The sequence below is a fragment of the Watersipora subatra genome, chromosome 3, assembly GCF_963576615.1.
Source record: "Watersipora subatra chromosome 3, tzWatSuba1.1, whole genome shotgun sequence".
Classification (NCBI taxonomy): Eukaryota; Metazoa; Bryozoa; class Gymnolaemata; order Cheilostomatida; family Watersiporidae; genus Watersipora; species Watersipora subatra.
The window spans coordinates 37167665-37191624 of record NC_088710.1 but is presented as its reverse complement, the minus strand read 5'-3'; the positions used below and the strand labels follow the sequence as shown (position 1 = coordinate 37191624).

Sequence of the window (23960 nt, the reverse complement as noted above, 5' to 3'; positions counted from 1 at the left end):
CTGGTATTTATTCAAATAATCCATCGCATGAATACTTTTATCAGATTGGCGGTGTGATGTAACTTAATGTAAAATTACTGTAATCATTTATCCTAAATAAAGTGATAGTAATAAGAAAAAAAGATGTTTGTAACGCGCTGATGAAAAAGTATTTTATATCTTGTAATCTGATTAAAATAGAACTTGAAAAACGTAGATGAGTTCAAGGGCAAGGGGTTTTTGTTAAGTTTTTTTGTGTGATATCTTTATGAATATTAATTTTCATAAATATATTTATGAATAATAATTTTATTAATTTAGTATTAATTTTTATTTAAACTATTTGTATAGCTTTTTCAGTATTGATGACAGCAAGGTAAGGAACAAACCATCTATAACAACCGCTCCATAACAATTTAATCTATTCTGAGATTTATTTCGTATGTCAAAACAATATTTTTTTTTCTTATATTTAGTTTGTTCCACTACCTACAAACCTAGCAATAAATACCTATGTTAATTTATTTACGCATAATATTGAAGTACATGTAGATGCATTATCAATAGCTTTGTAAAAGACCGAAATGCAGAAAGCAAAAGTTCAGGGAAAATACTAAATTAACAGAGTACTATTAATCCATAAATAAAGTTGTTGTTAATTGTTTTACTGAGAGAGTTTACTGTTACTTATACTTATAACGATATAACCATGATATTATGTTTTCATAATGATTTCATATACTTATAACGATATAACCATGATATTATGTTTTCATAATGATTTCATATACTTATAACGATATAACCACGATATTATGTTTTCATTAATGATTTTAATGTTAAGCAAATAAAAACACTTGCGAAGTGTGCTCTTGACTGTGATGTGAGAAGGCCATTTTTCAGACATATACATAAACATGTAAACTACCAATGTCAATGTTACTTACCAACCATTGCTAGACTACCAGTTGAATTAGCTTAATTTTGTTATTACACGTGTGATTATGTATAAGGCATCATGAAAAGAACTGTATAAGCTTATAAATAAAATTACAAATAAAAATTCACAAGAAAAATGAGATTATTGCTAGTAATACCTAACCAGCAATGTTACCCTACAGGATGAAAATATTCGTTGGTCATAAAAATTCGCGATTTCGCCCACAGTCAATCCCGCGAATTATTAAATTCAGTGAATAATTAGTTCTATTTTTAATCACAAGAGAGAATAACTACTGCATCAAATTTAAAACTATTCGCTAGCCTAGTTTTTAATGTAAATATTAAACGTAATTGAGTTCCAAAACATTTTTAAAATCATTGCCTGAGCTTTGAGCTAACACCATTGGCAATGCATCACATTTATTTACAAAATTATTCGAGGTTGTCACACGATATGCAGAATGGCGTCATCGCGAAAATAGCCGCGAGGCAGAAGTACTAAACGTAGCCGAGTTCCAAAACTTCTTTAAAATCATCGCCAGCCTTCGAGCTTTATTGCTATTGCGTCAAACTACAAAATTATTCAAGGTTTTTACAAGTTATTCGGCATGGCTTCAGCATAGCAAAAAAGCTCTCCTAGTCTTTTTACGTTAGAATCAACTCCATCAATTTCTAATACCGAAGTCAAGGACGATCATGATTCTGATCTGAACATTATGGTATGTATTTGATTTGCAGTGCAGATACGTTTTTCCATAATCAACTGCATTAGTTAATTCTTTTGTTTAAAAACTGATCGCTCTCATCAAATACTTCAGCTATTGTTTTTGTACTTCCTCAACACTCGTTAATATTTTTTCTTTTTTGTGTTTATTGCAGATTGACTACGAAAACTAGAGACAAGTAGTAATAATATTCATCAAGGCAGGAATATTGGCAGAGAGGCAACCAGTCAACCTAGACCTCTTCATCGACAACAACTCCTTGATATCGCTGTAGCAAACATGATTAAATTATATATTTTATTTCATGTATAGATATATTATAATTTATTACAAACTTGAGTGTACAAATAAAATGTTTCAAATACAAATAAAATTTTACAAAAGATGAATGGAGTAAATATAAACAGTTTAGTCCATATGGCGGTTGTCTAGCAATGAAATTAAACTGGTACTCTTGATATGTGAATACTAGCGTGTAATGGTGCTTTCTGACTAGATATTTTGGTAATAGCAGCTCTGTCGCTGTCACTGTCTTGGGTATGTGTTGAAGGCGATTCTCTCGCTACTACATGGCTGGTAAGGAAGTTATCATCAGAACCCTCCTCGTGGCTTACTATTGCAAAGTTCTGCCGGTTGGCCAAAGATTTGTGCTCGTAAAGGCGTTTTCGTTCCCTTTTTAAAAACAGATATATTCTTCTCGTAAGTAGCTGCGGTCACTTTAACCTCAATTTCCAGACCTCCCTGAATGATTGGTGATCTTCTAAGAATGACATCTACCACCCTTGCAATCATTGTTCTTCGGTGTATGATGAAAAATCTCTCTCACACTAAAACAAATAATGAAGCAGTAGGGATGGAAAAAATTAGTATTGCGTTTTACCGAAGAACCAAAGTAAAATTTAACTAATTTAGTAAATGTAAAAAACTCATTACTTACCACAAGTTGTTGGCTTATCAAAGGCCTCCAAAGCGATGAATATTCGTGAAAACCTCTGGACGCAGCAAAAATTGTTTACCGTGGAATAGCATGATCGCCCCGCAATTGTAAGTTAAATATAAACCGGAACACGCGGTGTGCGCATGCGTAGGAATATCTATTACTAGCCGCAATAGAGTTAACTTTTCCTAGAGAGTGGCAGTTTTCAGCCGCGAATAAATTCATCCGCGAATATGCATGAAAAGACAATTTTCGCGAAATATAACTCCGCGAATAAATTCATCCTGTAGGGTATAAGGTATCAGTTTATAGTTACGGCCTGACCACACACACGCCAATGAAATTTATCGCCGGCGCATGATATTGCTGACATGTAGATATTTGCTACACGTTCAGATGCTACTGAATGATGCATCGTCTTGGCAAGTAGCTTAACCAATGAGATTTGACCCGGTCATGTGAAGCGTATGACGTCCTTGCTGAATTTTTTAGTACATTTACTGTAAAACCTCTATTGTAACGCCACCTCTATTGTAACGCCACCTCTATTGTAACGCCACCTCTATTTTAACGCCACCTCTATTTTAACGCCACCTCCAATTGACTGCCATCCTTAGAGAAGGGTTGAAAAATAGACCGCCACTCTCCGATTGAACGCCACCTCCATTTGACTGCCACTTTGACATTATTTGATTTTTACCAGCCCATAATATCAACTGATCAGTAGAAAAGTTTCCACAAAATCGTATTAATAGTGAATCATGTATATCAATAACAATCAATTCTCTTGTTGTCCAACTTCGAAGCTTTTCGTTTTTTTCGGAAAAACTTTGAAAGCTGCACCATAGCAATAACCAATAACGGTCTCAGGCTAGTAGTAGCTCTCTGTGTAATGCGGTCTTTCTGCTTCGAAGTAGCCTACATATAAAAAAGCCGGCTTAAATTTATGATGATAGATGAACTTATAAAGCAATGCTGTAGAAATGAGTACTATCTCAGGCTAATAGTGGTTCCTTGTTTAGCGCGGTCCTGATACTTCGAAGTACATGAACCTATATAAAAACGGTTCAAATTTATGATGGTAGATGGAACTTCGAAAGCAACGCCATAGAAATACCTACTGTCTCAGGCCAATAATAGTTCCTTGTGCAACGCAGTCCTAATACTTCGAAGAGCATGCATATGAAAACCGGTTCACAAGTTTTGGACCAAAGGTTACGTTTAGCAAGCAAACTTTTACGCGTTGCATTAATCCTAAATACAGCGCGTGAAAGTTTTGCTCTGCCAAAAGTTGTTTAGACACTAATATCGACTAGTTCAGCAGTGCAGAAAAAGAGTTTAGGCCTGAAGATATTGTGGAAGGTATTAGACAACTAGAAAATGTTCATTCCATCGAAAGAAACAATCAGAATGCAGCTACCCGAGCAAACGATGAAAATATTTTTGTTTTAAAAAAGTAAATTTTTGTGTCTGCATGTAATATTAGGTTGGTTCGTTTATGTCACTTGTGCATGACTATATATTTGTATCATTTGCTAGATTATTGTTGTATAACTTATAAATATGCAGATTTATAGCATGTTATTTAATAGCATCCCTGCAGCTAGCCTTCAAATTTAGAATGAAATAGAAATTGAAAATTCCAACAAATTTCAAAGAAGGACACAGGCTATAATATTATCGCAGGTCAATTTCAAGCAATAGATATCAACTAGTAGAGATATTTCTCAGTTTCTCAATGCACATTTATTAAGAGATCTTTGACGAATTAGAGGTAAGTTGGCAGATTTATTGCATTCAAAATGTTTAATATCGCTCTACCGGAAAAAGAGGGCAAAATATAGGCGACATTCACGTCGCCCGTAGCAGGGCTAAATTTATTTTCTGAAAATTCTGATGAGCCATTTGAAAACTAGACCGCCAGCCTCTATTTAAACGCTGTCTCCAATTGACCGCCATTATAGAAAAAAAAGGTTGAAAAATAGAGCACCATGGCGTTCAATTAGAGGTTTTACGGTATTTAAATGCTTTCAAGATATATATATTAATATTATATTGCTTTTAATATATATATATATATTAAAAGCAAGAGCAAAAACATAACAAGAGAACTCCACACTAAAAACCTAAAAGATAATTAGCGGAGTATAGAATAATAAAAGAGATAAGTAAAATTTTACTAAAGCCTCTACCAATTTGTTTCGTGCGATGCACTCCTCAGGCGCAGTTTGACTGATAAAATATATATGTACACACACATGTTATATAAGATCATGAAAGATTTGTTTTAGGAATAATATTTGTGAGCTAATATAATATTTTATAATATAAAATAACAACATTGGTATACATATCTACTACTACAAAAAACTACAACCATGCACAGCTTTTCTGTATGAAATGCTTGGAAGCATTCCTTTTGGTAGAGTCCAACGCTATAACGTAGCCGTGTGAGCTACCATAACGATCGTTTTTCTCTGTATATTCCAAGTATATTAAAAGTCCAAAAAGTTTACATCACTTCTATCATCTGAATTATTTTTATTCTAATCAGACAAAATATCACTAACGATCTCAGGATCAAGTAAATTTTTATTTTACGGTTTTAAACGTTGAGCCGATGTTGACTGGTCTTTCCAATTTTTATTCTTTTCCAAGGATGCGCGATTTCTTTAGCTTTTATCATGTCTCTCAGATAATTGTTTCATATAGTATTTCATCGACTAATATTTTGCTGATGATATTTAAAACTTACTAGCATTCATATCCTTTGTTTAACGTTATTAGGCGACAGCTTTATAAACGTCTACCGAAAGCGACATAAATGTTGCTTCCCCACGCAACCGATAAACAACATTTTTGTCGTTCCCTTAGCCAAAGAGTTAAGAGTCTGGTGATTAGTGAATGTCTTCAGACATCGATCTTCTGCACATGCCGGCTTGATCGAAGCAGGTAACTGAATGGAAATTTTAAAAATTGTTGGATGATTTGGCTTGAAAAAGTGATTTTAATTCAATGCCGTAGTCTCACAGCTGTTTTCAGTCGATATTTTGCAAATATTGCGAGTTTTCTCTCGATTTAATTCAAATTATTAATAAAATCTAGTATTTGGTTGTAATTACACAGAGATATTATTGAAACACCATGCTGCAATGCTATGTGCCACTGACAATACATAATTTTGTAAGCCGGCATTGAACCTTTAAAATCAAAGTTGTGAGATTGACATCGGTCGGATATAATAAATCTAGAATATTCTGGTGGTTAATAGGTTAGCCACACAGTGCAAAACAGATTAGTCTAAAACTGGCTTTGTAACTTGTAACATACCTAACAGGCATGCATACTTGTGTCAATCAGTAGTTGTGGTTACAATTATTGTTTCCTTAGCATGAGTTTGACCGTGTCTCGTCGTGCAGGGGGTCATGTGTGTCATAGATATTTATAAGACAAAGTTTGTATTTCAGTCCAACAGGACAACTATTTTGGATATTGCCAGAACTAGCCCTTGCTCCGCCACAGGCATGAGTAGCGCTTGGGTAAATAATAGATGTGTTTTGATGAAGGTATCAAGTGCTGTTATTCGTTTCATTTTTTATTTAGGAATGCGTGGATGTTTGCCACTCTTTGTGTGACAGCTCAGCTCTTAGTAGGGTAGTGGCAGGCGGAATCATTTGTTATGTTCAAATCGCCTTAGATACAAGTAGAGCTAGTTTAAGGTCATGAACTGTTGTGCACTGATCCATCTTTAGAAACTATTGTAATGGAGTAAACAACTGTGATTTGACACTGTCAAAGCTGGCCTTATCATTCGCATTGGTTGCCTCTTTATTATTCATCATCATTTAGAGAACTGTTATCGCTAGCTCATTTCTAGGCTAGTTACTAGCTCTTGACACTAGCATCAACTGCTCTCCCTCATTGGGTCTGTTGTTTTGGTGAGTCTCTTGCATTTCATTTCCTCAGCTAGAGTTATTTCTTGGCATCTGTCAGTCTACCATATTTTGCTCTACAGCTACTGCACTTACCTCTTTATCCTTACTGTGAATTATACATGGTGGAAACTTATTAGTGGTCTATCTAACGTGGTAATCTAACACCCATAATCTATAATGTGTGCCGTGACATCCATCTTCACTTCACACATCTAAATCATGAATTCATCTACTCTCAGTACTTATCTGTGATTTTTAGGCTTTCGGTATCAGTTTACTTGTTGTTTGCAGTTGATGTTGAGGAGCTAATATGTCCAGTTTTAATGGACCTCTTCCTTCCAGAAATGCTCGCAGAGGAGCATCGCACAGAAGCTGTTTCGGTATGTACAATGCTTTTTTGTTTGTCCCCATCCACTATAGTCCGGTGAAGTGGTGTTTGCTATACTTTATGGTGAATGTCGGTGTCACATGTATCCCTGTTACAAGGAACCAACTAGCAGTGCTACCAATTAAATGGAACTATTCCTGTCATGGGCCACTATTAAATTATAATGGAACTGTTCGTGAATGACAAAAGGTTAATTTTATAAAAGTAGGGCATTGCGGATTGCTGCGTCTTAGCGTAGCATACGACTTTGCATAGCGTTGTTTGAACTATCTCTTGTCAGCATCCATCCACTCATCTGGTCTTTCATTTGCAATTACAAGAGAAATGGCTCGGGGTCTTTAAAAACTTCTATTTCAATTCCCAAATTCCTTTTTCTAGCATGCCACGATCGCCCAGTGGTCCAACTGGTTTCTGCCAGATGACCAGCACATACCAAAAGAGTTCCATAGAACATTAGTAATGGAGTACTTAGGCCTACATCAACTCACCGCCTCACCGAGTGATTTTTATGAACAAAAAATTCTGATTTGCTCTTAACATGCCATTTCACTCGCGTCTAAATACATAAACTGTTATTAAACCATCTTCTGTTAGAAAGACAAATAAAAATGCCTTTGTACTTCAGGTTGCCGAGCCCGACTGCCATTTTTCATTCTGAATGGCAGTTGAAAGTAAGTGTTTAGAATCAGTACAAAAACTATTAAATATAACACATGACATTACTTCTTTGTCCCATCCCAAGAGTGCTCCATATGATAACAGTAGAATGCTATCGTCCTACTATCCTCAATTCTTTCTACGACTGTAAAATTGTGACCTCTCTTTTATCTGGTGGCGGTACACGTTTCTACAATACATGTGATAACATTGAGACTTTAATAGTCAAAATGCTACAAAATTGATGTCGTGCTATGAATTATCACACATATATGTGAGCTATCTCTCATTGTGGGTATGGCTACAGCCTACAGGAGACGATTGCCTTTTTAATAGCGCTGATCGAGATTCATTAGTAGTGCATGTAGACGGATTAAGAGTTTTCTATGGAGAGAACTGGATCAGGGCTGTCATATCAGTGTGCAATGTATTATTTTGGTTGTTTTACAAGTTGACGCAGTATGTCAGCTCTTAGAGTTTTAAGTAATAGTCTGCCATTCGTAGCCTAATGCAAGCTCGTGTATGATAAGGTCATTGTTTCTGCCGCAGGTGCTATGATTGTTTTGGGTTGTTGCATGCTTTACAATAAAAAAAAAATAGAGCATGATTTAAAGGTTGAATACATATCAAGTTATGCAAGTTTTACTACGTGCCTAAAAATCATGCTTTAAATGAATCGCCCTGCACTGAGCTTCCGCATTTCTATTGAGTGTTGATTGGTGTGTTGATGGTGAGAGAGTTGATATCAGAGTAGATTCAAAGCATAAAAAAATGATCTGTCAGGAGACTCAGAAACCCACTATGTGATTGCAGCTCTCATTGTGCATAGACTTAGGCTCAACTCATTTTAAATCATTGGTACAGACCAATGACACTGACATAAAATATGAAACCATTTATGCTGTTAACCCAAGTTATCCTCCCAATAATTGGTTGAGCTTTACAAGCGTGTTAGATAGATAGATGTCGGCCTTTTACGTTCCATGCACTGAACTTGAAACTGGAAATTAGTGGTTTATTTTATGATTTGAATAAAAGCCAAAACAAGTTGTTAACCCTTTCACTGCCGTAGACGCATAAATGCGTTTTCGTGGGACGACTGCCGTAGACGCATTATTGCGACTTTCCCTGCAATTGCGTAGTTACCTCATTTTATTATTCCTTGACAGCATAACCCACGGTCTTTAAGACTTTTATGAAATTGACAGTGTTGTCCGAAGGTTTGTCTATAAAATTAGCCTAAAATAACGAAGCAATTTTAAACTTTTGATAGAGAATTTCTAATTTAATAACGAACATTTTTTTGTGTGAGTTCATTAATTACCGCGCGCGAGTCAGAAAACAGGTAATTAGTAATGTTGATGACATTATAGCCATTTCAGATTCAGATTTTCGTGATTATACTGAAAATTAAAGCAGCAGCACTGTCTCTGAGAATGGTGAAAGTAATAATTTTGTTAGAGTAAGAAACATGGAAGATAGTTTTAGCTTTGCATCGATCATAGCATCACACAGCTTTATCATCGCACAAAGTATAGATCCATTGAATTTTTGCATAGCAATGATGGCTAATATATTAGCAAATTGAAATATGTAACAAAATTGTTGTAAATAGAGATGGAAATTGGAAAAAAATACTGTTTACATATCATGAAGCAATATCGGCAATTTTCGGTAAAATGGCTGGCACTTAGCAGATACCCAAATTTGTACATGCTCGGCAGTGAAAGGGTTAAGATCGAACAGGTAACTTGTCCTGGTAGGATTTTCTATCGATATTTATTATGCGATTTCGTTGGTTATTGTGGGACTTTTCTTTTGCAAGAGTATTTTAATCTGTGTTCAAAACACATTTAGAGCAATTGGTAAGAAAGTATTATCAGGTGCAAGCCTCGGTCAGATTTGAGTAGCCACTTACCAAAGAATGGTTACCATCTTTTTCATCTACTAGCAACATCTTTTACCCCTTTGAAGCCTGGCCATGTATACATAAGCAAGTTCCCTAATCCTGATTGACCACTTTTAATTGACCGTGAAAGCACTTAGGATAGGACAATTCCCGTTGAACTGAGTAACATTTTGAAGCTCCAAACTATTAGAATATAATGAAAAAAAATCAAATGTAGTAAATAGTTTCTTTCATACTCCTTCAAATATGTGATGTTTTAGAGGTAACCGGAGAAACATAATGATTGATGTGGACTGAATCTTATGGAGTGTGTATATCTTTTATATATCAAAAACGATATAGTTTTAGTGCGAAGCTCTCATTGCTGGGAAGAAGAAGCTTTCTAGTTTAGTCTATTTTAATTTTCATCACCAAAAAATTCAATCAGTACGTTATTAGAAGTTATTGTTCTGTTGGCAGCCATTTGTTCATTTCTCGATCAGTCAGAAGTGTCCTCGATATTTCAGCATTATCTCAAGAACTACCAGTTCAATCTAATGAAAACCTCGGGTCATACTAAAACATGCTACACAAGGAGACCAAAATTTCGCAATACTGCATAGACCGGAAGTGCGGAAGTCTGGAATGAACTAATGTTCTGTCTGCAATGGTTTCTTATTTTTTACTCGGTAAAAGCGCCCTTTGTATTTTGCCAATATCTCAAGAATTGATAATCCAAGCAACTTGAAACTTTGGAATTATACTAAAACAGAAATCGCGCAAGCTGGCCAAAATAAACTGGTTTTCCTGCTTTAACTGGAAGTACAGAAATATAAAAAGAACTAATCTTCTGTTGGTAATCAATTTTTATTTTTATTGGTTAAAAGTGTCCTCGGTATTTTTGGCAGTATCTTAAGAACTGATACGCCAATCAGCATAAAAAACATAGAAATAATACTGAATATGCGTACTACCCATAGCAACTGAAATTTCATAATTCTATGCAAACTAGAAGTGAAAAAAAACAGTAAAACTATGAAGTAGAGTTTACTCGGTTTTAGGGTCAGGTTAAGTCAGAGTCAGGTGGAAAAACAGTTCCCAAATTATTTCAGACCCAAAGTGTTACAAATCTTCCAAGTGTTACACAAGAAATTGTAAGTCACAGTGGCTGTTTGCGATAATCAAGAGTGCATCAGCACTGGGGTCAGCACTGGTTAAAACCGTTTGTTATAGAAAAATGGCCAATGACAAGTCTGAATTGTATTTAGAAATTACCATAAAACCTGTATTTGAATGCCACCCTTATTTGAATGCCATTTCTATTTGAGCGCCATTATGGGATAAGGTTTGGAAAATAGAGCGCCACCCTTTAATTGAACGCCACGTTTATTTGACCTCCACTATTTGACATTCTTAATCTTTACAAACCCATAATAACGAGTGATCAGTGGAAAAATCCACAAAACTATGAATACTGACTTGTTTAGATCAACAGCAATTGATTCGTTCATTGTTTCTGCTCGTATCCAAGTCCGTTTTCCAACTCCAAGTCTTTACGGTTTTTCCTTAAAACTTTGAATGCAACACCAAAGAAATAATTAGTTACTGTATCAGGCTAATAGTAGTTTCTTGTTTAACGCGGTCTTGATACTTTAATGTATGTGAAAAAAGCTTTGCGTATTTGCGATGGAATCTGCTACTATTTATTTTGAGGCTCACGTTTTGAGGCTATTTTGATTACACGTGGCTTCTCTTTATTTGTGCAAGTGTAAATTGCATCGCATAAAAGTTTTGCTCCGCTAAAAATTGTTTGGACACTAAAATCGGCTAGCTCAGCAGTGCAGAAAAATTTGAGGTCAGCAGACACTGGAAAGTATTGAAGAACCAGAAGAATATAAAATGGTTTCAGACGAAGGCGACAATCAGAACGCATCTGGCCGAGCAAATGAAGCTAATATTTTTGTTTAGAAATGTTAATTTTTGTTTTTGAATGTATTATAAATATGTTTTGGTTATGTAACTTGTTCTTGAATATATATTTGTAGCATTTGATAGATTATTATTATATAACTTACAAATTTGCAGATTTATAGCGTATTGTTTTATAGCATCATGGCTATAATCTGAACTCAGCTTACAATGGATTGATGCTTGTAGCTCCTCTTCTATTGCACATAAAAAGCCAGTTTTGGCCGCAAACTGTAGCGAACATATCATTGAGTACAATGAGCTTTTATGCAACTTTGTTAAATATAAATATAAAATAAAAATATGCCTTCAAATTTATGAAGTAAAAAACTTGATAGCTTTAACGAATTGCAACTCAGGCTATAAGATCATTGTTGGTTAATAGTAAGCAATAGATATCAACTGGTAGAGAACTAGAGATATTTCTCAGCTTCCAGTGCATATTTATCTAGAAATCTGTCATTAGTGTTACATGCTACGATTTTTTGTCGCACTTTTCATCTGTCGCATAGTAATTCTTCAAAGCGATTCAAACCTCCGATTCAAGGGGGTATTTTTGAAAACATCGTATCAACAACGAAGCACTGCGTATAATGTAAACATCAATGTTCGTATTATTGCACAAATCTTTGCGATCAGAGGTTGGATTTCTATCGTCTTTATTGGTGACGGTCTTACAGCATCCCTATGCAGTTTTGTTTTCAACACACTTGTTTTAAAAATATTTTAAAACACATTCATTTTATATTGTCAAAACATAAATATTTTATACATTTTAAAACAATCTTTAAAAATGTCAAAACGTGTAGGAAATTTTTCTTTCAACTTCGGAGTTATTTTCCAAAATGGTTTGTTCTCAGACGAGTTATTACAACGCTCGACCTAGTGGTTGCATTAAACTTTTTTTAAAAAGATAGATGGCCGAAGAGAAATGAATACGGCTGTGTACAGCCAACTGGCGGATGTCGAGAATAGTCATTGTAAATTTGAAGGGGATGGTTGACATTTGACCTTAGACACATTTTAATAGTGTCAGTTGCGATATAAAATATGCGTCCTGCTGTAGCTAAAAGCCTGAAAGCGCAACAGGCTAATATAGAAAACGAGAAGTTGTGCGACCATTTCTTCGTAGCATGTAAACTCATCAGCTACTAACAATTGGAGTTGTGCGACCACTCCTGCGTAACATGTAAATACGTCCTCCTCATTCGTACGATCAAAACCAAAACTTCGAAGCTCAAAAATTCGTAACGTGTAACACTAGTGTACGACAAGTCGGAGATAAGTTAGCAAATTTCTTGCATCCAACAAGATTAATGCCACTCTGCCCGAAGAGAGTACCAAACATAGGCGACTTTCAATTCACTCGTGAATGGGTTAAATTTAAGTTTTCAAAACTCTGATGAGGTATTAAAAATGCAACACCACCATTTATTAGAACGTCACCTCCTATAAATTGCCACTATAGGGGAAAGGTTGAAAAATACATCGCCATGGCGTTCAAATAAAGATTTTACGGTAAATGTTTTCCATTGAATCAGTGTTCCTGTCCAAGAGGTTTCTGTGACGTGTGTTCTGAAGTTTGTTAATATCATGTATCATTGGGATACAAATACTTTTAGCAGGATTTCTTTATAAACATAGCACTACCTTTCCAGTATTCCTATTTTCCTTTTTGTTAGTATGTGTCTTTCTATAGCAGCCTGCATAACTTATATAAATGCATCATTCAAAAATCGGAGGATTGTGTTATTCTAATATTTTGTTATAAAGGTATTGCATTTTAGACTATAGACTGCAAAAGTTGAATCACCAAAATACATGCCATGGACCATTGTTTTCGGCGGGTGCTGCTGCGCGTTTTTTTGCCTTTCTGTTTATCCTACATAGCATCTCTTACTGACTAGCCTCTTGATGGATACTGGTGATTAGCACTTTTCACCAGCCAAGGCATTCATTTCTCTGGATGCGTGAATTCATTCAGCTTCGAGTAATGCAGTCTGGTTATGAAGTCTCTCTCCTCCTATAATAGCTATGGCTACTCTGTGGTTTGACCTCATTTGCATAGAGCGTATTAGTTGAGTGCTGGCCTCAGGAAAGCTTTAGCTTGAACGAATGTTAAACAGTTATGTGGTCACATATATCACAAAGATGAGAAATGAGTCGGTGTAATTGTGCGGTGGCATAGAGGGCTGGCATTGTATGAAAGACATGGGTAGTGAGATGTTGTGCACTCAACCATCTTGCTACAATGTCTTTTGAACAAAGTCGCTCAATGTTTCGTTGTAACCACCAGCATTTCTCCTAATGGCTCCGAGATGGCTCGTTTCGTAGTAAGAAATGGTAATTCTCAGGCTGCCGTGCTGGATGGTATGCTTTGAGTATTGACGTAATTAGATGGCGGTTTGTTAGAATCTCCGGCACTTCTATAACACTAATTATTGAGCAACATTGGCTAGAATTGAGTCACTAGCTGGTGAGTGTCTATTATTTGCTTAATGTTAGCTTAAAGCTGTCGAGTGGACTTTACGAGATCGCCCCTTTTAGGGCTTTGCCACCACCTTGTCATTGCTATTATGCATGAGCCGGCTTTCATAATTGTATTTTAAATATCCAATTGTAGCCTTACTGGTTAATGTATCAGTGTTTGTGTAGGCTGTTAGGTAGAGAGGTTGTGTTTGTCTCTTTGTCTAGTGGATGCCTTCAAACTCGAGATGGAATGTGTAGTTTTGCTCTATAGGCATTGGTAGGTTGTTTTATTTCTATCAATCACCTTGCTATTTATTTAAAATAGTCTTCATATTTGTCAAGTGTTTGCTACAGATCGCATCAAAGTAATTGGGATATGCTGTCAATGACGTATCACAGTTCGCTTTGATGAGGTCCGTTCATTCACAACTTCAACTAACTGCCTTTGCTGGGCAACTTGTTTTTCTCACAGCATCCGGAGTCACCCATTCATGATACAGACAATGACACTTGAGTACTGCTCCAGGAGTTGGCCAGTTTAATCTGTTTATTTGATGGTGCGGTCGGGAGTTGGTTAGACTTAGTCTCTCATAATATGAGTGTGATTGTATTGAATACGGTGGTTTTCATGTCACTGATGTTGATATGTGTGTCCCTCAGCTATCAAAGTGGTTGTGTAAATGCTGTCTGCTGCCATATCACAGCCTGCTTTGATACTTGAGTGCTCACTTTTTGATTCTCCATTCGTTCTCTGTAGCATTTTAGTTTCACGCGCAGATGTTGGTAGGACTACAACTGCATTGGACCTAATAGCAACGTGCCAGTCCTGTCAAAGCCGGCGTGATATGCTTCTAATCTGTCATATCACAGCCTGCTTTGATATGACTGGGCCGGGTGGTTAATAAATAAGACAAGGACGAGGGCCTGAAGGAAGGCTTGACAAACAGCTCCTTGTCTTTCTTCAGATAACATGTTTGTTTATTTCTTATCAGGCTCGTCAAGTGTTTGGCACTAGATTGCGTGAGCCATGTAATCTGGCCAGAGGCCTATGTCCATGCGTACAGTAATTTCAGTGTCACCCTGACTTTTTAAAGAGATTTTAGCAGAACCTGTTTGTGACAGATTGTATGTAATGTCCTTGCTAATGTAAATGTTTTGCTCTTATTAAATTTAGTTGATGGTGCGGATCAGCCTGCTGGTGAGCAAAGATGTCGTGGAAAAGCTGTTTCTTCCCAAGTTCTGTGAACTTTGTTCCGAGTCTATGTTCCATATTCGCAAAGTCTGTGCCACAAGCATTGGTGAAATGTGCCGGATTGTTGGGCCACAGCTCGCCGAGCAATACTTGGTAAGCGAATACAGAGTTTCAGTTTCTCTTGCGTTATGCTATTTCATTTCACTCTGGCGTGTCATTTGAAGTTTATGACACGTAACTGCATGCATAAAGACGGTCCGTGCAAGTCATAGCTCAGCTGCAGCAACCTTGTCTTTAACAAACCGTGTGACAGTCTAAAGAAACAACAAGAAATTGGCACTCCTTTGCACTCTTGTGCAATGGGCTTTCTTGCATCTAAAATGCATTCTTCATTGCTGGAAAAGGTTTCCGGACACCTTGTTAGTTATGATTCTGTGTAGACTCGTTGGTATCAGCTGTGGCTACGCTAGACAGACACTACTTTCTATGGCTTAGTCTGTATGCTGATGTTTGTTTACCTCATTTGATGGATAAAGGTACCTAGTGGGTCCAGCCTTGTTTTGAAGCTTACAGCTGTTCTATTTATATAGTCCTGACACAATTTGGGTTACAATTCTGCTTGAATATTGAATTCGTGTGGTTGAGATGTCCTTGCAGTCCTTGAGACTGTTAGCTTTAGAGTGGCGCGAATTCGCTCATTAGTTACAAACAACCTTATGTGTGCATGCTCATCACTTGCTTTCCAAGGGCCAAGTTGTATCAGTGGTAAAACAGTCATGTGATGGTAAAAATGGACAATTGACTTGCAGAGTTTCTTTCACCAACTGCACTTCATTGTGTTCAGCTTATTCTGGCGGAGAATGTGGATATTAAGCCGCTGTGATACATCAATCAGTACAGTTTTATGACAGAGCTAAGTTGAGCAACCTATAGTACCTTTTCATCGTTCCTTCAGTATTGCCTCACTGAAACTCAGCTGCTGATCTCTAAAGCCTGGTTTCCAATGACAGCGCAATGATCGTGCGCAGCCCAGTGATCGTGCGCAATGCATTTCTTGGACCGCGATGCAGTGTTTCCATATTGCGCGTAGGCGCCATGCTTGCATTGGACAGGGTGGATAATTTCCTTACTTTTTTGTATGAGAGACATATTTCTTCGGAAAAACAGTTCTCCGTTGCGAAATTGTGCTGTCATATGAAAACCAGGCTTACTCTTTCGTACGGGAGACTGATTTCTTCGGAGCCACAGCCCTCCGTTTGAATTGTGGTATAGGTTGAAAATGTCTAGCGGTGTATTGTGGGATACATCATCACACGCACCCATCGCAAGGATCCATTCTGTTGAATCCTTGCGATCAGCATACGCACATCGCGCGATCGTCGTGCGCTGATGTTTCCATATCACAGCTGGCCTACGCACGACGCCGTGCGCCTTGTTGCGCGCCTTGCGCTGTCATAAGGAAACCAGGGTTTAATAATACAGTGTCAGTGACTGTCAGCTCCGCTATTGACACCAAGTTATTGACACCAAGTAGTTCCTCTCCTCGTTCTACTTGTCATTTATATACAGTCAAACTCGGATAACTCGCCCTCGGATAGCTCGGACATATGGTTAACTCGGACACATGATTAACTCGAACGATTTTGTTTGGTCCGTTCCCAGGCGATGATAAATTGCTTTAGATACTTGATCGAAACGGTTGTTATCGCTTTAGAACATCACTTCATTCCAAGCCATGGAGATATTCCTCAACTTTTAGTAGTTCGTAGGCATCGTTATTACCATCATCGGCAAAATATCTTTATTAGCGACTTTTCTAAAGGTTGCGAAAAATGAAATTTTACCAAACATCCGCTTAGCGATGGCCCTTCGAACGCAAGGAAAAGCTAGGTAACCTTTGGATAAACTAAGAAAAATCAGTAAAATCGATCTTAGTTAAAACGCTCAAGAAAAAAATGTCTTTTTTTCTGAGCATTTCAACAACGATCAAGTTTTGCCAATTTGATGCTGAAAACGTCCTGGCAGTCACCCACCTCAAACAACAAACCAAGCTCAAGTGATAGAAAAATCTCTATACTTCTTGCTAAAAATTTTCGAAATTTACATTAGAAGCCTTTCAATTTGCAACAACATATATGCTTTTGATTTATATATAGTTTGTATATATACATGTATCTACTAATAAATACATGAACTTGTGACAGTGCTCGAATAACTTGAACGCTCTGATAACTTGAACACTTTCACTCGGTCCCGTGAAGTTTGAGTTATCCGAGTTTGCCTGTATTTCCTTAACGTTCTTTTGAAACCTTGTTGTGGTGGTTACCGATTAGGCAGTTTTGTCTAATTCTACTTTGTAGTTGCCGAAGTTCTTCAACCTGTGTGAGGATGGCATATGGGGGGTGAGAAAGGCGTGTACGGAATGCTTTATGGATGTGAGCAGTTCTTTGTCACCAAACACCCGGAGAGCTGAGCTAGCTCAGCTATTCGTAGGACTTCTGTGTGACCAGTCGAGATGGGTAAGTGAGCTTCGCTTATCAACAATGACTTGTTCAATCCCAGTAGTGTGATAGTCAGTGACCGAGTCACTTATCCAATGACCTCTAGCTAACTTGTTATCCAATGACCTCTAGCTAACTTGTTATCCAATGACCTCTAGCTAACTTGTAGTAAGTACAATATCCTAACCTCGGCCTGTCCAGCACAAGACCAATGATGCAGTAACCAGTGCTTTTGATTGGGATCATTAGATAGGCAGTTATACAAGGCTCTCTCATCTTATACTACTGTGTGCTATGACAGGTGCGTATGTCTGCATTCCAAGCACTGGGCCCATTCATATCTACCTTTGCCAACCCAGACTCCACGGGCCTGTATTTCGATGATGATGGAATATTAAGAGTGAGACCTGAGGTCCTGGCAGGTGCCAGCAAGTTGGCGCATGACAAGATTGAGCAGGGGACACTTCAGGTAGAGCGAGTGCCAAAGGAGCAAATCGAACAGGTTACAGCAGAGCAAGTGGGCCAAGTGATCGCTGAAACAGTTGAGCAAGTAACGGATGAGGTGACCCCTGCTAGGTGCGGTTAAAAATTAGGGTAGAATTAAGGATGATTTTTGCATGGAAAGCATAGAAGCTATTCATAGGCGGATATTTTGGAATTTCGCAGCATTGTTTTCTGTTATTAGCCTGTCGGCGCTGTGTAATCAGGTGCTAGAAGTTAAGGGTGATCTACCTAGCGGCGTGAGTACTTCTCCGATGCAAGACATGCAAGATGTGGTAATAGAGGGAACTGGGCAATCTGTCAATTCTTCGACCAATTCTTCCGAGTGTCTACTCTCTTTTGAAGAGGTTAGCATCCTGTTAGTCAGATTTTGCATTGGCTAAAAACTGACCTGGCCATAAGTATGAAACTGTTCATTGATGAGCTGGTCTGTCCTTGATTAGGTTCAATTACCTTAGTTTAGTACAAAACCTTACTGGGCTCCAGTCTCTGACTGTTACCCACAACTAACTTGTCATGGTCAAGCAATGAGAGACCTGTTGTTATTCATTATTCTTGGCAAGACCAAATGTGCATGCAGGTTCATCTAAGATAAAACAGAGGCAGGAACATGAGTACTGGTTACTGATAGACTGTTCTATAAGCATTTGTTCAAGAAACAGTTATAAGCAGTGGTTTCCAGAGAACCTTTTTATATGAGCATATATTAATGTGAGTTTAGTAGATGGATATCAACTAGGTTGTCCCTTTCCATACAGGTGCGACTGAGGCAGTATACAGAGAATACGGAGCTAGTCTATCAACCTGGTCAGTCTGAGCAGAGTAAGATAGCTGATGATTTTTACTCTTTCAAGTATTGGAGGGAACCACTCCCCAAGCTCGACTTGACCTCCATTCTTAAAGAGGTACGACAGCCAGAGACATCTGAACCCATTACAGTGACCACTAAGTGTGAGCCGTCATCTATGAAAACGGTTGGTTTGCTGCCAGTATTCTGCACTACTAATCATACTAGCATTATTCTCATGAATAGTGTTCTTACACCGAATAATACAACTCTTGAGTGCAAATCGACACGCTGTACCATTTGCCCAAGTCTGCACTCACTAGGGAGATATTCAGGTTATTGGTCGTCTATAATATTACTTGTTAACCAGACATTGCACTTGACATGTCCTACATGTTTCCTATGCCTACCTCAGCCTACCAGCAGCCTGTGGTCACACCCTCGCTGTGGTCACACCCTCACCTTTCTACGTGACATGCTCATTGTATTTACATTAAATTTGCGGGTGGCTCTTCCCATCTTTGAGCTGCTACAGCAGCTACACACTCGGCCTGTTGGTTGGCTGGTACTCACTCTCTACGCCTAACCTTGTAGGTAAGTAGCAGTGAGCAGCAACTGGAAGCGCTGGCTTCTACCTTTCAACAGGGCATTGCTATCAATACCGTTAGTCCAGCTCAGTCGATCTCACAGCCACAAGATCAATGCCAATCGTACATGTTTGGACCAGCCAGCACTCCTCACTCCACCACTATTCCAACCTACGCATCAGTTCTTGCCAAGCCATCTGTCTCAACACAACGGACGAGACATCAGAGCAATGAAAGTAGTGGAGCAGAGTCTATGAGCTCTCTCTCAGAACTCATGGCTAAGCAACAGGTGAGGGGAGAGGCTACTTAGTTCAACTTGCAGAGTTTTCCATTTCTTGTCCATGAATTAGTAAGATGCAGTTGCACACAGTAAGAGGTCCTCAGCTCACATATTGCTCAGCATCTTTTGAGAAAACCAAATATGATGCCGGAATTGTTGTTTGAATTATATACCTGTGGTGTGACATGCCAGCTCTCTAGTGTATTTTGTACAGTGTCCGTCAGTATTACATGTATATCCAGTTCGTGGTAGCTGATGACATTCTTTATACCATTGCTACACCATGTTTTACCATGGATATTAGTATGCCACCATGCAGATCTCCACCCAAGCCACTAATTAAAAGAATGTTACTTAGCGTAAGCCACTGTTAAATTAGAAGCAATCCACAAGAATGGCGAGACAAAGCCATAAATTTATTCATACAGTAAAGGTTATGAATTGTGGGTCAAAGGTTATGAATTGTGGGTCAAAGGTTATGAATTGTTGGTCGGTGCACTTAATTTATTTGTTCTCACAATACAGTAATATTACTGTTAATGTCTTCTGATGACCATAGGCCCAGTATTTCAGTTTAAAAAAATGAAAGATAGCACGTGATTATCAACAAAACTGGTTGAACACTTTAACTTGTTGATACTCTGTCTCATATGCATGAGACAGAGTTTGTTTCCACCATACATGTTTCTGATCAGTTTTATATACTGGATTGACCCAATGATTATTTAGTTCATCTGAAAATATTTAAATAGTTGACCATATGAGATGGCTAGTCTGGTTTTGTCTAGCAGATGTCAGTTGACTTAGTAGGGTCTTGTCTGATTATGGTAATTGATTTAGGTTTATTCCATGAGCTGTTTGCCGGTATTTTAAATAATAATTAGTGAGTACTGGTATTTGTAGGATATCATACCACACCTTCTCTTGGAGAATTACCTCAGTATGATAGACCCTTCTAGAGCGCAGACAGTAGACTCTGATATCGCTCAGCATTGTGCATACAGTTTGCCTGCTGTCGCATACACCCTTGGCAAACAGAATTGGAAGTGCTTGCGTTCACTCTATGAGACTCTCGTTTCTGACATGCAGGTTGGACTCTTTTATGTCCCTGTTGCTGTCTACCCATAGTCAGTCAAATGTTGGGCTACTGTCACCTCAACATATGAATATTTCAAGATTGTATGTTAAATTTCAACAAATACATTACCGTAAGTCATTTACAACCTATGGCGTCTGAAGTTTCTTTAAACATTGTCATTTTGTAAATCAGTACATATGTGTTCATCCCTTCATCACATAGTTCAGCAAGAAATTATAAAAAAGAAGCAAATATCTTCGAATAAATTTTATAAAAATTTCTCAACCCGTCTGTTAGTCATCTAGTAGTTATCACGGAAAAGAAAACAAAAATGATATAATAAAATTAAAAGGCTGTAATTATTAAGAGTTGATTGGCTGACCTTGATAATCTAAGATAGAGAAAGATAGTGCAAAAAGATACAATATATGTTCATATAAAATTCATGTATTCTAGTTAGAGGAGCTCATATGTTTTTACTATCATATTTATTAATGTGTGCCAAAGAACTACACCTCTGTTCGCAAAGTCCGTAACAGAAGTAGAATATTAATAAAAATTTATTCTCATTGATAAATATTTCAATGATTTAGTCACCGACATCTTGTTGACATTTTATTTTAGTTTTACAATTTGTAATGCAAATAACTTTGTTATGATACTATATGTAATTTACCTGAAGTATTTCCTGTTAAGTTTTTTAACTGCCTAATGAATTAAACAAAATACAATGTATTCTTATGGGAATATTTGTTACAACGGTTATATGGCAGTTGTGACATAAGAAGGAAATATCAAATCAGATTACGTTCGTTTGTCGAAGTGTGACTGTATTCAGAACAGTGATGTATTGACAGGTGATTTGTCTATCATATAAACTGATACCCTGTAGAAAGTTAAAAATTCTAATCGCTCAACGTTTATTTTTGATTAGTAGCGATACTGCCTTGAAGCAAGAGGTTTTACTGTTATATGGAGTTAGTTGCAATGAGCAGGAGTATTGAATGTGCAAGTTTTCAGTAGTTTTATTAAAGGACCGGTGAGATTTTTGTTTCCTGTCATATATGTCACTGCAACAATATTTTAGCATCCTAGCTTGACTATCCGAGCTTGAAGCCACCACTAGAGTCATTGTTATGAGATTTCTCATATTATTAAATTTCAATTGTTGCATGTAATCCTTATAGAGGGATTATGGGTAAATACTGAAAATACAACGCGAATGAAAAATATGGCCACTAGTTTGTTACCTATCATTATAGTGGAAGGTGAGAAGAACTTTGGCTTTCTCAATACATGAGTTAGCAGTCATACTCGGATCGGAATTGACTCAGTCCGACCTCGTACCTATATTTAATGGCTTTATGAAAGACCTAGATGAAGTACGTGTCGGAGTTCTCTCCCATTTAGCCGATTTCCTGCGGGTAAGTTTGTCAGGTTAGTAATGCTTTTTTAGTTTTTTCAGTCCTTGGACACTATCTGTTGCCATACTGATGATAGCATTACTTTTCCATAGACACGTTTGTCAATGTTGTTCTATTCGTACTGTCTGAATGAGCCAGGTAAAACCCTAAATGCTTTTTTGTCCAAGCTCTTACTCCTTTCTTATGGCCACTTTTTGTTCTTTCTCGCAGTTACTCGATGCCAAGTTTAGGAAGACATATTTACCACGACTAAGCGAGTTTCTGGAAACAGATAATAGCAGGGTGTGGAGATCTCGAATGGATCTGGCTATGTAAGTTCTATTGCTATCTGGTCGCTCTCGCTACTCCCTTGTCACTCTGCCACTTGTACTGGCTTGTTGCCGCCATATGACAGCGCAATTTAGTTCTACAGTAGTCCAACTACTGCTTTCACTAAATGCTAAGGAGGGTGAAGGTGGAGACAGTAGTAGATTTGATTGCCTTAAACCTGCATTTCTCCTATGATTGCCTCGTTATGTTATAAAGATTATAGGCAAAGCCTTGCATCCGTTCATCTCTCTGTGTGCTCATAAGGTATATATTTTTCGATAGACAGCTGTTGAAGATGTGCGATTTATATGGCAGCTCCGATGTGGTTGAATACATTCTACCCATCACCATGCAGCTGCTGGCCGATCGGGTGGCTGATGTGCGCCAGGTTGCTCTACCCTTGGTGAGTTTTTATCATGTCTATGGCTCCACTATGTTATTTTCGTGTTTGTCTAGTTTTCACCACCAAGAATGCTGAAGCTAATTCTGATGGAATAGATTAGGGCTGTGTGAATTACATTAGAATATGACACTGAGAGGAAGGAAGGCGCTGGAGGAGTATTGTACTGGATTGCCGGTGATTTTTAGCATTGCCGTCTACGTTGAGTCGTTGAGCCACTGCATTGAGCAGCTGTTAGGCTACACCATGATTTGCCTATAGGAGCCACAGGGTCTAATTTGCTAATCCTGCCAATTCCATTTTCATTATTAATCCTTCGCCATTTCCTTAGGTAAAATTGATCACAACCAACTTTGGAGAGCTTGTTGTCATTGCAAGAAGTCTATGAGACAAGTTCTTAAATGAATCGGGGTAAAATCTAGTTAGTAAAGCTTCGTAATTCCATATCAGATGGGTTGTTTGCACTACGAAGTGAGTTAGAAGGGAGATGGGATTGCTTGTAGATTAGTGGTATTCTGTCGCTGCTCAAGGAAGCAAGTCAGGACCAACAGAGACTCTCTCTTATCAATGACATGATTGAAAAGTTGGCTCTCAGTACCAAATGGAGTGCACGACAGACGTATGTTTAGGAATCCTACATTCTTCTTTGTTTCTCACATTCCTTTTCATCATTATGCTCAACCCTAGTCCTTTGTGAGGGTCAAATGTGTCATGTAGAGGTAACAATTTAGCATACTCTCGGGCCATATATCAGGTGTTTACCTTGACTTTGTAGCTGGTACTTTCATCCTCAACAGCGTTGCACCCTTCACCTAGAACTATTACAGTAAATAATAATTATTGTATTTGTATTTCATGAAGGAAAATTATGTCCTATGGTATGTTAGGCCACAGCATGGCTCTAAACCTGAGAATGTGTTGATTGAGCAGTTTTTACATGTGCTACACCAAGTCTAGATTTGTTCTACATTAATGACCTGGCTACACACACGAACATAGTTGGAAGGCATAGT

The 23960-nt window shown here is 37.7% G+C and overlaps 1 protein-coding gene across 4 annotated transcripts in view; it reads left to right on the top strand.

Moving 5' to 3' along the window:
- The window catches only part of LOC137391833 (serine/threonine-protein phosphatase 4 regulatory subunit 1-like), a 41107-nt gene that overhangs the window by 14897 nt on the left and 2250 nt on the right, over positions 1-23960 (top strand). Inside the window, exons 1-13 of one of the 4 annotated variants that reach the window (XM_068078375.1) lie at positions 6479-6521; positions 6810-6898; positions 15063-15233; positions 17441-17599; positions 17883-18157; positions 18267-18429; positions 18841-19056; positions 19464-19745; positions 20640-20825; positions 22077-22238; positions 22449-22549; positions 22830-22950; positions 23451-23566. In XM_068078375.1, the coding sequence (XP_067934476.1) occupies positions 6842-6898; positions 15063-15233; positions 17441-17599; positions 17883-18157; positions 18267-18429; positions 18841-19056; positions 19464-19745; positions 20640-20825; positions 22077-22238; positions 22449-22549; positions 22830-22950; positions 23451-23566 (2009 nt within the window). In that variant the 5' untranslated portion in view covers positions 6479-6521; positions 6810-6841. Of the gene's footprint in view, positions 1-6478; positions 6522-6809; positions 6899-13629; positions 13896-15062; positions 15234-17440; positions 17600-17882; positions 18158-18266; positions 18430-18840; positions 19057-19463; positions 19746-20639; positions 20826-22076; positions 22239-22448; positions 22550-22829; positions 22951-23450; positions 23567-23960 lie in introns of those variants that run through there. The other 3 variants (XM_068078374.1, XM_068078373.1, XM_068078376.1) reach the window with 3 other exon arrangements.